The sequence below is a fragment of the Lithobates pipiens genome, unplaced genomic scaffold (genome assembly GCF_037356315.1).
Source record: "Lithobates pipiens isolate NorthernLeopardFrog02 unplaced genomic scaffold, aLitPip1_a1.2 Scaffold_18, whole genome shotgun sequence".
NCBI classification, from domain to species: Eukaryota; Metazoa; Chordata; class Amphibia; order Anura; family Ranidae; genus Lithobates; species Lithobates pipiens.
Genome location: NW_027507758.1, coordinates 464,644,003 through 464,658,980, shown reverse-complemented (window position 1 = coordinate 464,658,980; position 14,978 = coordinate 464,644,003). Strand labels below are relative to the sequence as shown.

The 14,978-nt window shown below is 41.1% G+C and overlaps 1 protein-coding gene across 3 annotated transcripts in view; it reads right to left on the bottom strand.

Annotated features, from left to right (window-relative positions):
• Positions 1-14,978, bottom strand: part of SLC25A36 (solute carrier family 25 member 36) — a 92,986-nt gene that overhangs the window by 32,366 nt on the left and 45,642 nt on the right. For all 3 annotated transcript variants that reach the window (XM_077488278.1, XM_077488277.1, XM_077488279.1), the window contains exon 3: positions 2,844-2,921. In XM_077488278.1, the coding sequence (XP_077344404.1) occupies positions 2,844-2,921 (78 nt within the window). The remainder of the gene's footprint in view (positions 1-2,843; positions 2,922-14,978) is intronic.

Below are 14,978 nucleotides of genomic sequence, written 5' to 3'. Positions count from 1 at the left end.
CTATATTTTGAGAAGAGCATTTTAGAGCAAAGTTCTTGTACATGAAGTCAATGCCATTTAGCATACAGCATGACTCTAGAACTGGGATGTAAAGGACTACAGATCAGGTTGGCATAGCCACCCTCTCTGATCCAGAGCTGTCCCTGACTGCAGCACCCCGGTCTTGCTTCCTGGTCTCACAGGAGATACGAGGTGCAGCTAAAGCCATGTCAGTGAAACCCTGCGAGTAGGGAGCAGGGCCATGGCCAAGACGCACTTTGTATGCCTATGGATGTACACAGCCCAGCTCGAGTGCACCTGTAGCACAGGTCTTGCTATGAGGGCACTCAGAGAAGAGGAGGAGTGGACAGTGACAGCACAGGACCCCAGAACAGGAAGGAACCATTCTAAGAAATATCATTGCACAGAGCAAGTATGCCATTCACACAGGTGCCCCCTTAGCAGCCAGCTTGTTTAGGGGGACCTCGGAGTAGAGGAGCAGCAAACAGCACCAATTGGGGTCTCAAGAAGAGGAGGCAAGAGACCCCTCTGTGCAATACTGTTTCGCAGAGCAGAAAGTAGAACTTTAAAAAAATCTTGTCTTTAGTTTCACTTTAAAACATGGGCAAACAATATACAATACTGTCGTTTTGGCCAAATCTACTGGTATGTGTTCAGAAACATTGCCATTGCTGACTGCCTAGCAAGTCACAGGAATTTAGACTTTATTGGCTGCATGGAAGACAAGATCCTTAAAAGGAGAAGTTAAAAAAATAAAAACAAAAAACACTTTTTGCAGGTAAAAAAATAAATAAAAAAAAAACGTGCATTTATTTAATTTAGGAGCCTCTAAAAGCATTGCACCCAAAATCAGCAGATTGTAGGAATAATGCCAGGCTCCTGCAGAATATCAGTGTAACTGCACCACTGATACAGGCAGGCAGTTACAAAGGAAGCTCAATCAACTACCTAGAGAGCTCCATCTGTGAATGAATGGCATGGCTGTGTGGGTGGAGCCCCGTGCATTGCTGCACTCTTTGAATTGGGACAGCGGGTGCAGGTAGAAGATCCCTGGGCCGCTGCTGTCACAGGGAGGGGGTAACTGGGGAAGAGCAGGCAGATGTCCAATACATGCGCACACGCACACACACACACACACACACACACATAGAGATTCTCTATCTATCCCAGGAGGGCTTGCTGTCCGTACCTTTAGACAGCTCTACTTTAATAAAGGAAACAGAAAAACAAAGAAAAGGCGCCTCTAAGTGTAGAATTAAAAGCCGTTTAATTTCCCCAAAAAAGGGTTAAAAACACTTACAAGATATGTAGACTGGCAGAGCATATCATTAATATCCATGTAGGTGGTCCGGCATGAATGCAGTGGTCACTGGCATATACCAGTTCTTTAGGCTGTGTGTGTCCAGTAGCAGGGAGGTCCAGGGGATGCCAACAGGAAAACCAGCAGGGAGCTCCAAGAGAACTGACAGGCCAGCCCACAATCAGTCTCAAAACACGAGGATCCTTTATCAACCTCAGGTTGATAAAGGAACCAATGAGATGTTCCGAAACACATCACTCTTTGATGACTGCTTCCTGTTTGTGGTCCACGCTGGTTATTGTCTCCTGCCGCTGACGTCACTTCCAGAATCCTCGTGTTTTGAGACTGATTGCGGCCTGGCCTGTCAGTTCTCTTGGAGCTCCCTGCTGTTTTTCCTGTTGGCATCCCCTGGACCTCCCTGCTACTGGACACACACAGCCTAAAGAACTGGTATATGCCAGTGACCACTGCATTCATGCCGGACCACCTACATGGATATTAATGATATGCTCTGCCAGTCTACATATCTTGTAAGTGTTTTTAACCCTTTTTTGGGGAAATTAAACAGCTTTTAATTCTACACTTAGAGGCGCCTTTTCTTTGTTTTTCTGTTTCCTATTCAGAGATTTCTCTCTCTTCATAAGTGCAGCCCTAAGTGTGGAAGATATCCTATTATAGACTCTGGTTCATAAAGACATCTGTTTTTGCTTGGTCCTGAAGTTCAGAGCGCCCTTACAAACTGCATCTACTTTAATAAAGGGACTGTCCACCTTTCATACCATGTTTGATATTCAAGCAATATTTAGAGTTTAACAGGAAACATTGTTGCATTCTGCAACTACCTACCCACTAAGCACTTGTTGCAGTCTTCTTCCCCCTACAGACATTGTTTTTTTAATTTGGTGCATGTGGGCATGGCTGTGCCTGCTCACCATGTAACCAGTTCATAGGGATCTAAGAAGCAGACTACAATTTCCATCTGTCACTGTGGCAGAGGGAATCACACATTATGCTGGAAGCAGGACTGAAGTCACTTTAGTGCAGCGTTTACTTTGTCTCATAAAAGAAGGTCCATATCTCTGTATGGACCTGGTGCTGGACAGATAGTCTGCAGGAGAATGTACATTGCACCAACAATGGGGCTGAAATGCTCTGCAGGCTTGAATGAAGGAAATAAAATATTATTATTATTATTATTAATAATAATAATAAATACTTCATAATAAAAATTAATACTTCATAAAAATTGGTATATTTGTTACATTTTTTGCAAACGCTAACCCATGCCTTTGATACCGCTGAAAGTCATTAGGAGGTGCACATTCACAGCAATTTTTGGAAACTTTGTACATGTCTAACGCCCTTAGACTGAATGGGAGCCTCAAATACCAATATGTTGAAGTATGAAAATAAAATCTACCAAAAAAAGGTTTCTGTTATTCCATCTGTCACATATGCATGAAGCATCCAGACTGACCAGTATAGTGAGAGATATTATAGATCGATCATTTTATTTTTTATGAAAAGGGAAATATGACATTACCTTGAAGGAGCCACCCCCACTAAGTTGGGGCCCAGACCTCTGAAGAGTGATCGAGGACCTTCCTTTTGCAAGATCATCCTGATAAACATGCAAGAAAGAACAAGTGTGAACACATCAGACCAATGTTAAATCAGCCCAGAAAAAGAAAATATAATAATATAATAGAATAGAATAGAATGTAGTATGTTTTATTTGCCATGGAAGTTCATGTTAACATCCAATTTTCTAGCATATGTGAACTTATCCGTAGCACTGTCAACAGGCTTCAATAAAACCTACAAACAGTATCACTGAGCAATGCTAACAGACTCAAAAAGAACTGCATTAAAATAGGCCCAAACCTTAACTGGATGCATTTTTTTATAGCTAAAACATTTTGTCATATAAAAATGCCCACTTGTTATTTAATACAATTTGATACTTTTTGCATCTTAGGTGTCCATCATGATTCACCAATTTCCCCTATAAGAGTCCATTAGAAAATAGGTTACATATTTGATAAACCCATTAGTGTTGCTAATCTTTGCCAGCTTTTTCATCCACGCTTTCCATCAGCTGCATATTATTCTGGACAGGTTTCTTAATAGGTACATCATTGTACAATGCCTGTGCAATATGTGTTAGTACAGTCAATCAGGCTCCATGAGGGAAGTGACAGGGTGACAACACCGGAATACAATAGGAAGATCGTTATTACCCATAACACAAAGCACCTCAGCTGCAAATTCAAAAAGATCAATATTCTCTGAGATTACATTAGCTTCTATGAGAGTTTAGCAACGGACATCAAATCTCCTTTAACTGCAAGAGGTAGAACTGCTTTTTAGGCAGTTGACCTAGTCAAAAGTATATGGACAAATGCTAGGCAGCTTTAGAGAGGATTTCTAATGGCTATAGTGCTTACTTCTGTAAGTAAAGCTGACCATCATACTACTCAGCCACTTTCCATTATTTTACATTGATTTTTTTTTTTTTTTTACAATCTTCTTTACCCTTCTGGAATTGATTTGATGTACCCCATCTTTCCAGAATACTCCCCTAATGCATCCTAGGCGGCCTCTGGGTAATGTACGATGTAGGAGTCACCTCACATCATCAAGGGGGTCAGCGGTTCTTGCAGCAAGGCCTCTGATAATCTGCATGCACCGAGTCATTGGGTGGCTGGATGCAAGAACCAGGAGGAGGCTACCAGGTCAACTAAAGGAGAGAAGATGGTAACTAAGCCCAGCTGATACCATATCTATAGGGCAGCCTTGATAAGTATATTTGAGGTTTCTTGTTGTAATATCTTCCTTTAGTATTTTTTCAGGTTAGCGTTTTCCTATTTTCTTGGGAAATAAATAAGACTTTTAGTAAGCAGTGTGTTTGTTTTAATAGCCAACATTATATTATTAGGATAGCAACAGTAACATGTGATCAGGGTTTTAATAGACTAGCTAACTATAGGAATAGACAAGTTAATACATACCGTATGTATCGGCGTATAACACGCACTTTTCCTCCCTAAAATCCAGGGGGGGGGGGGGGGGGGGGGGGAGTGCGTGTTATACACCAATCCCCCGCCCTTCCTAACCTTCTCTGACACTCGACGGGTTTCAGGTATTTTTGGTCGTTTTCTGGTAGGTTCGGCCATTCTCGGCTATTTTCAGCCACATTCGTCGGCTTTCTAAAAAAGCCCAGAACGGCCGAGTGTGGCCAAAAATACCCGAAAGCCGCAGAGATACACAGGGCATCCGCTCTGTTACTTTGGGGGTACCATTTTTAAAATGGCAAGGAGACAAGCCTGCAATGCAAGGCTGCAAATGACACTGACAAGGCTGCATTGATGGGCATTTAAATGTAAGTTTTTTTGCTTAAACTTCCCTCCTAAAAGTTTTTTTCTTTTAAATTCCCTCCTAAACTTGGGGTGCGTGTTATACGCCGAAAAATACGGTATATGGAATAAATAGAGGTAATCCGTAACCACCCTTGGATAATATTTAGTTTAGAAGTTATTCCAATTTCAGCATTTATTTCAATTGCCACCCCAGAAGGCGTGTGGAATTTATTTCTGCACAGAATCCAAACTCTAATGTATTTTTGTCTTGAGTCCATATAAGCTAAGGAATCAACTACATCTAGAATTGAAAGCCTTCTCTACTACGGACAAGATTTGCACTGGTTCGTAAACTCTGAAGCCCTGCGCGAGTAGACCGGAAAGTTCTATGAACTGGTTATCTCATGTGGCCTGCAGATTGACAGGATAAAAAAAAAAAAAAAAAAAAAAAATTTCACACAATTGAGGAGAAAGATTTTTATTTTTTTAGTTTATTTTTTATATTTTCTTTTTCCCCCTCCACGTGAGAGTGAAATAGCGCTCTGTTTCAATAGAAGTTCAATGTTTTTTTTTTTAAATATCGCAATAAGTGTATATTAATTGGTTTGCGCAAAAGTTATAGTGTCTACAAACTATGGGAAAGATTTATGCCGTTTTTATTAATTTTATTTTACTAGCAATGGCGGTGAACTGCGATTTTTAGCGGTACTGCGACGGACAGATTGGAGACTTGACACTTTTTTGGGCCAATGCCATTTATACAGTTATCAGCGCTATAAAAATGCACCGATTACTGTGTAAATGCCATTGGCAGGGAAGGGGTTAACACTAGAGGCAATCAAGGAGTTAATCGTGTGCTCTAACTGTGAAGGGATAGGATTGACTAGAAGGAGGAGACATATTGTTTTTCCTACTTCGTAGGAACAAACAACATGGCTCTTCTTCCTTGACAGCACAGGGATTTGTGTGCTTACACACAAATCCCCATACTGACGCTCGTGCAAGCGATCGCGCGTGACTGGCGACGATCATGCCCACCAGCCACACACGTCCCCCGATGTGCAGCAGGCGTGTGCCCTCTGGTGGCTGAAAAAGGGAAGGACATACCTGTACAGGATTTCACCCAGGGGAGCCATTCTGCCTTAGTATATCTTTGCGAGCCAGCCGGAAACTGGTTAAGGGGGCAAATCCTTCCGGTCCTTGATGGGTAAAGTGGAAGTAAACACAACACAACACTAAACCTATTCCCACCCCCCAGTCTAAGCCCTAATCTCTCTAGCCCTGTAAAGAAAAGATCACTGTACTTACTTATTCTGATGCCACTCTGGTATGGTCCCAGGCTGAGCTGTCAGTAGCAGATTCAGTATGTAGGAGAGGCAGCCGATAACAGAAGCTCCCACAGTAAGTATATGGGCAAAGTCACTTCCCAGTCATTGTTGGCTTTCTCCTGCATGCAGATGGTGCCATTGGGGACCGGACTGGCTTCAGAATAGGCAAGTATAGCAATCTTTTCTTTACAGTGTTAGATAGATTAGGCTTAGAACGGGAGTGGGAGTAGGTTTTAAGTTTACTTCCACTTAAACTGTTATGGGCTCCTAACATTTTATTGTAGATACATTTTACCTTGTGTATAAACACTACATTGACTCAGATGTCATTGTCCCAAAGATGTATTATATCCTTGCAAAGTCTAATATTTATAGGCACAGGATTATACATCTTATATAAGGCTTCAATAACTCAATTGTCTCACATTGTGACTTCTATGCCAGCTATTCCTATTGGTTTACTCCCAAACGAATACATCTGTTATATAAGAAACCCATGGAAGCTCCTTATTACATAACCAATGACTAAGCTGACATGTGTTTGGCCTAATTTAGGAATGTTACCATTCTAGTTTAAACCAGTTTCCAATATGATGAAATGGATGGAAATAAAAAAAAAAAAAAAAAGAAGGAAGATTGCTGCTTTAAGAAGTTGCATTACCAAGTTGCATTAGTTGCATTTTTAACAAAATTCTAATGACCTAAATTTAGTTAAACCGGCTTACTTCCTACAATATATAAGAATGCTTCAAGGTTTGCGTGTTTGTATGGCCACTACTACATCATGGAGGAAAAAAAAAAAAAAATAAAAAAAAAAAAGTTACTTAAGGGGGTTTCCAGAACGACACAGTAAACAAAAACCCCCTTAATGCACAGCCGAGATAAATTTGGTCAAGGGGTATTCAAAGCCAGGGCTATGTACTGTACTGACAAAGAAAAAAGGCCGCCCAAAATGAAAACCTTGTCGTGAGGTAGGAGGGTCACAGGCATGCAGAATGAAGGGCTCTCCTGCAAGTTACAGGGAAGAGAAGTGGGGCCAAAAAAGCTTTGGTCCTACTTCTCCACTAACCACTTCAGTACAGGGCACTTTCACCCTCTTCCTGCTCAGGCCACATTTTGAATGACAATTTCACGGTCATGCAACACTGTAGCCAACTGGATATTTTTAATTATTTTTGTAGCAAAAAAGAAGGAAGTTTTTGTTTCTGTCAGTAAATTTTGTAAACAAGTAATTTTTTCCCCCTTCGCTGATGTGCCGTGGTGAGCCGGCACTGATGGGCATTGATTGGTGTCACTGATGGGGCTACATTGATAATCAGGACACTGATCAGCGCCCTGATTACCAGTACAGTCTCCGCTGATCGGCTCCCCTCGCCTCACACTAGTGTGAGCCAAGGAGAGCTGAAAAACAGCACATCTGTGTTTGCATGTGATCAGCTGCGATTGGACATAGCTGATCACATGGTTAAAGAGCCGTGTCACCGGCTCTTTACCCAGATTAGGGTTGTGCAGTGTCACCGTGCGCCATCGGAGGCAGCAAGATTGGCGACACTGGGCAACATCATTTGACATCACCCCAGAACGAGAGGGGATCCCACCCATATAGCGGGTAGTAGTTAAACTTGGTCTGACAACCACATATGGTAGTAGTTGCAATTTTTAAAGTTACACAAAATTGACATTGCGGTTTAACAAATCTATATTTTCTGAAAAAAAAAAAAAAAACCCCCAAACGCTTACTTAAAATGATATTTTATTGCAAATAAAAAATAATAACATCCCCATATTTTGGTAAAATGTTGAGCTGAGGTTGTGGTAATTGGATACCAAGCACATCAGGCACCAAAACTGCACATGCCCATGAAAAAACAGCTGTACTTATTTATGGATTTTAGACCACTTCATTGTATTCCTTAAATTAGATCTGTAGCCAGTATTTAATATTGGCTACAGATCTAATTTAGGGAATATAATGCAGAGGTCTAAATTCCATAAATAATGAAATATAGGCCACCTAAACAGGGTCCTTCTATAAAAGCATCTCAGTTTTCTAGCAAAGCAATACACGTGTATACTAGAAAGAGTGGTGGGACTTCTGTGTTCCGTGATGTACTTCAAAAGAAAAGGATTTTACAGGTAAGCCGTTATAAAATATCCTATTTTCTTTAACCACTTACCGACCGCCGATGTATGCCCCTTTTTTTTTTTTTGAAGAGGGATATTTCAGTAATGGCAGCTGCTGCTGCCACAACCGAGATATCCATCTCTTCAATCGGTGGTTCGGTAAACGATAATGGTGGTCTCTGCAGTGGATTCGCCGAGAGATCACCGTTATCGGCGATGGGAGAGGGGCCCCCCCTCGCCGCTTACCGGAGCCGTCGGCTAAGATGGCCCCCACCCGTCTCCATACCATAGCAGGGTGGAAGCGAAGTCAAAACGTTACTTCCCCACATACGTCTTAAAAAGGCACATTTTTTTCAAATGACAATTTTGTTTGTCGTTTTATTGCATTTAAGTCCAAATATGAGATCTGAGGTCTTTTTGACCCCAGATGTCATATTCAAGAGGACCTGTAATGCTTTTTTCTATTATGTTTACATTACTTGTAAAAAGGAATAAAAAAAAAAAAAAGGGACCCAAATTCTTTTCTTTTTTTTTTTTTAAAACGGCGTAAAAAGAAGAAAAAAAAACGACGAGCTCGCGCGCAGAAGCAAACACATACACCGATGTAGCGACCGCATATGAAAATGGTGGTCAAACCACACGTGAGGTATCGCCGTGATTGTTAGAGCGAGAGCAATAATTCTAGTCCTAGACCTCCTCTATAACTCAAAACATGAAACCTGTAGAATTTATTAAATGTCGCCTATGGAGATTTTAAGGGTAATAGTTTGACGCCATTCCACAAGCAGGCGAATTTTGAAGCGTGACATATTGGGTATGAATTTACTCTGCATAACATTATCTGTCACAATATAAAAAAAAAAAATAAAAATTGGGGATAACTTTACTGTTGTCTTATCTTTTTATTCAAAAAAAGTTTGTTTTTTTTGGAAAAAAAATTAAGTGTGCTTGTAAGAACGCTGTGCAAATACGGTGTGACAAAAAGTATTGCAATGACCGCCATTTTATTCTCTAGGGTGTTAGAAAAAAAAATATGTATAAATGTTTGGGGTTCTAAATAATTTCCTAGCAAAAAATAAATAAAAAGACAACGCGTTTTTAATGTGTAAACATTAGGTCTGAAAAAGGGGCCCGGTCCTTAAGTGGTTAATCATACGTCACGGGACACGGAGCCATAGTAATTACTATGTGGGATGTCCCAGAGCAATGCCAATTCTGAGGGGAGGGAGACACAACAGAATTAGGGCACCATGAGATCAGAGGACTTCTACTGCTGCCTGCAGTACACGGCGCCCAGAGGCAACATCCTATTTTTACATCAACCTGATTTACCAATCTGGTAAGTGTATGGATTGAAGACCAAGCTGCGGCCTTGCAAGTTTTGAGCCATGGAGGCTTGGTGATACAGTGCCCACAAAGCACTAACAGCCCTAGAGGAGTGCATTTTGATTTGAGAGGGTAAAAGCTACCTCTTTAAACCATAAGCAATTACTTGTTGAATCCATTCAGAATAGATTTCCATGCTGCCTTTCCTCTTTTAGAACCTTCAGGCAAATAAGAACAAAACATGCGTTTTCCGAATCTGAGCAGTTGTCTTTAAGTAGACTGCTCTCACCACATCGAGAATGTAGTGATTCTTCTTCCATAGAACAGCTCTGGAAAAAATTAAGTTAACAATATCCTGGTTTAGATAAAAACCTGACACTACCTTTGGTAAAAAGTTAGGATGAGGACACCATACTACGTTATCCTTGTGAACAATAATAATATGGCTCTTTACAAGAAAAAGCAGCCAATTCTGATACCCTTCTGGCAGCAGATATGGTTACCAGAAAACAACTGGGAACAACTGCTGGCGACTCAAGTAGTCCGCCCACCAATTTTCTATTCCTAGAATGAAGACCGCAGATGGGCAGAAAACAATGTACTTTGCCTAAGATAGGATATGATTCACTTTTCTCTGGGCCACACAACTTCTTGTGCCCCCCTGGTGATTAATATAGGCCATTGCTGTGGCATATTCGGATTGAATCCTGGCAGGACAATACCATAAATTGAACATTCAGGCCCTCAGAACCAAGTGCGCTGTCTGAATTTCTAGAATAAATGGGCAAGGTCATTTCTGATCTGGGCCACTTGTGTGGTAACTGAAGGAAGGATTTTTCCTTTTGCAGCTTTTTGCATATTAACCATAAACTGAGGCTCCGGCATACCCAGCCTACAGTACCTGGTATTTCCAGGTGGTCCATCCGGGTGCCAACCAGACCCAACCCTGCTTAGCCTCCAAGATCAGACAAACTGGGGACCCTCAGGGAACCCACAATCCTGGACCTGTAATAGCACTCCGTCAGTAAAACTTTATGGCCTTAATACTAAAAGTACTGGATCCCGGGGTCCAGCTCTCTAAAAAGTAAGTGTTTACAAGCAAAACCTAGTTTCTTTAGATACGAGGCCCGTTCACCATTCAATTTGGCCTAAAAGACACTTTGAATGGATGCGGCTGCATAGCTAACCCTAACAAGGATTGCTCTAGTGGAGCTCAGCACATCACATCTTCACTCGTGACCAACACCTTAGACACTGGCGAAAAAAACTGAGATGCTCCCGGTATGGGAGGGGTTATATAAAGGAGGCAACTTCCAGTTTAGGGTGTGCCAGTGTCCAGCACCTGAAGGTGGACTATAACCCACATAGTAATTACTATGGCTCTGTGTCCCGTGACGATTAAAGAAAACAGTACATTTTACAAAATTCCTACTAAATGTAAAAGCTTAACCGGTATGGAGTTAACAATATTTTTAAATTACACCTTTCAGAGTTTAAGACCCCCCCAAACCATTTAATATATATATATATATATATATATATATATATTTATTCTGAAAGCATAAGAACAGTAGATTAAAAAGGCACTACCGATTTTTAAGGCCTCACAATATTAGCGCAAATGTTTATTATAAATAAATAATATATATATATATTTTAATGGCTAAAATCATTAGTAGTGGATTCATACGTGGAAAAAATGTACAAAATCCCTGCTAAAATTCCTAGTAAATATAAAAAAAAAGTTAAAAAAACTGTATTGAGTTAACAAAATATTTGTATTCAATTTTAAATTGCACCTTTTTGTGAAATGGTGAAAAAAACTGAAGGTATGCAAGACCGTAAATAAAAGCAATTTAATCTAAAAACCCGGAGGTTACCATTTTTCACTTACTGCTTTCAGAATTCGAAAAGATCCCTCAAACTAGACATTTTCTGAAAGCACATGACCTGTAGAATTATAAAAAAAAAAAAAAAAAAAAAAAAAAAAAAAAAAAAAAGGTGCTGCCGATTTTTTGGGTCCTGCAATAATTGTGCAACTGTTCATCATATTGCCATTTTCACAAAAAAATAAACTAAAATCATTAATAGTGCACATAAACACAACTTCCAAAATTCCTACTAAAGCATGTGGCATACTAAAGTGTACACCCATGTTTACCCGCACAGGTGTTCCGTGCATCCCTGTACAGGCAGTCCCGTTTATGTCAAATTGGCTGCAATGGCGGCATCGGCATAGCTGCCGTTTCCAATCTGACATCTATATGGGTATGGGTACATGACCCTGAACACAGACAGTGTGAGCTCAGGGACATGCACATGGACCTACATGGATGTAAATTTGGGAGCAACAGCTCTGTACATGCTGTTGCTACATCCCAAATGACATTAATGGGTCTGCCTGCAGAGATGTGCACGGAACACCTGTGCAGTCTTGTAAAGGTACACCATTTGAACAAGACCTTAGGCCCCTTTCACACAAGCAAGCCAATCGCATCTGCCTGTCTGGTTTTCAGGCGGGGCCAATCGGATCACCCATTGTTCTTTATGGAGAGGCTGATGTAAATGGATGTGTGTCCATTTACACCCGCCTGCATCCGATCCAGTCCAGTCCGCTAAAAACAGATGGATGGGGATTATATTCCCCATCCATCTAGCAGATTGGATGGTGACCCCCTCCCTTTCAAGCCACATGATTAGAGCTTGAGGCTCTAATTGGCTTGAAAAAGGTTGGGCTCTGCTCCCCGAACCTACCCATTTTTGACAATAGTGAATATTCGCTATTGGCTTCTCCTCCCAGCCAAATCAGGACAGGAGGCGCATTGGGTAAGCCAGAAGGAGAAACTGAGGAAGCCATGAAGGGGGTCGAACTGTCAGCGTGGAGGGGTGTGGGGGCGCCATCACTGGAGAAGCTGAGTGCAGGCGGACCTGGGGGGGGAGGGGGGGCATTGTGTTAAAGAAAAAAAAAAAAAAAAAAAAAAAAAACACTGGACTAGGTTTTGTTTTTTTGTTTTTTTTTGCGTTTTGGTGGATTGGATTGAATGGAGGTGGGTGAAAAAACAGAGACATGTTCATTTACACCACTGCCCAGAGAAGAATGGAGGTTCCAATTGGGTCCACCTGAAAAATGGACCAGATTAGAACGCCCGTGTGGAAGGGGCCTAAAGTGAATTATGTAGGCTGCCACTGCCGAGCTCACCTTCTAAAAAAGGTTCGTTTCCTGGCTGCTATGCTTAGGCCAGCCAGGCACAGTTCGAATCCCGGCCGGTTCAGCAGGAAGATTCAAATCATTACTGGGCAGGCTGAATGTACCAATTCGATCAATCATCTTGGGTACAACTAGCCTGCTGGATCTACCTCAGAGAATCCCAAGTAGCTGCTATAGCCTCTAGCGATAATCATGGTCTTCTCCCAATGACGGCTTTCTCTGCCCTTCCCCATCCTCCCACCAGGAGCAGACAATTTGTGGGCAGGAGGGATTCCTCTATCAAAATGGTCTGTGCTGATGAGGGAATCGTGTGAATTTCTTTCCAGAAAGGAAAGAATTCAAAACCATTTAGACAATTTTACAGTATAATTATTTCCAGGTCTTTAGCCTAAAATTTGTGAACATATACAGCCAGGCATCTAGCAGTTTCAAAAGGTGAACAGCAATGGCAATGTTTCTTTCATGACTTTAAAAATATTGTTCACCTTACTCACTTTTCAAAATCATGTTAAGAAAAAAAAAAAAAAAAAAAAAAAAAAAAAAAAAAAAATGTAAAAACGCATGTTCACCTAAAAAGGCAAATGGTCACTTTATTAAAAAAGTATACAATCATAAAAGAAAACATGAAAAGTCCCCACTATGCTACAGTCAGCACAATATTACACACACCACCCACTCATTGTGATCTAGATTTATCGTGCATTACTCTTTACACGTCATTCTCATTCCCTAATGAGCTCTAATCGGGCTGAAAAACAAACAGGTTTAGCAAAACAGACCAAACCGTTCACAGGCGATTTAACTATATGGGACACGTTATAAATCAGGAACAGCTTGCTTCACAGGCAATGCAGGAAGCACTTTAGTGCATCACTTGAGATTGGAGGTGGGGCTGTTGGCTATACACTGACTTTTGCACACTTGAATATAGACATTACTGCTGGCTATACAGCAATGTGCGCATGCTTCAATGTAGAACTTACTGTCAAAATGTCCCTAGGTCGGCACAATACACCCTGCTCATCTCAAACACCAGTGTTATGAAAAATTTAGCTCTGTGGTTGCCTACATATAAAAAGTAGCACAGGAAACCAAAAGGATTTGAAGTCACTTTGCACAGGTTTGAAGCACAGTAAACTGGCCCTTTGTTTAGAAAGGTTTGAAGACCCTTGATTTGTTCAATCCTTTAAAGCAGTGTTTCAGCAGAACTTGAATACATTTCATTATGCATAGCAGCTTATGTTCATAAAACAATCTCCATGCATGCTATATTTTGGAAAGTTTTACTGCATAGTGGGGCCCTGCTAGGGTTACAGACCTGTACTTTTTTTTTTTAACAAAAAGTAATTTTTAAAACTCCTTCAAGCCCTTTGGAAGTACACATACATCCTCAAGTTGAAGCAGTTTTATCACAATGCAGGCATCATCCCATTATCAAAAATTTCAGCCAACAATGGGTTTTATTATACTCCTCTACTAAACCCCTGTCCAAGCACCCGCCACCTTTACCGGGCTCTCCTGCGTAATCAGGGAGCCTGGCACCGCTGCCCACTTTCTGTGATGTAAGAGACTGGAAGCAACAAGCATTTCATCACTTTTGGTTTTGTTTTAATGTTTACAAGCAGTCATCGGCTTGTAAAAGCATCTGATCAAACCAGTCTCTTTGATTGATGCTTTCATGGCAGAGGAGAGATTTGGAGCCTAATAGACCACAGATCTCCGTATAAAAGACCTGGCACGCTTGTTCATCCCTTGTGATAGTTTCTAAAAAAAGAAAAAAAGGCGCAACAAACTTAAACTACTCATTCATATGTAGATGGTGACCGCAAAATACACACACGAACGTCAGAGTAAAAGTCCTAGAACCAGACCTCCTGTGTAACTCTAAACTGGTAAATGTAAAGGCTTTTAAAGAATCACTTATGGAATTTTTTTGGTACCTAGTTTGTTGCCATTCCACAGGAGTAGAGGTCGACCGATATGGGTTTTTCTCTGGCCGAAGCCGATATTTAGAAATCATGGCGGCCGATGGCCGATATATGATGCCGATTTTTTTTGGGCCGATATGTTAGGCAGATTTTTTTTTTTATCCCCCTTCATCTCATAGAACCTAACAGACACCTTTCCCACTGGGGCGTTTTTTTTTTTTTTTTTTTTTTTTTTTTTTTAGGCGCTTTTGGGCTAAAAATAGCACCTGTAAAGTGCCTGCAAAACGGCTCCCCTGCAGTCTGTGTGAAAGACAGAGTGCTTTCACACTGAGGCGATGTATACCGCTTCTCCACCACTCCTGCCCATTGATATTAATGGGCACCACTGCCCAAGCGCATGCAATG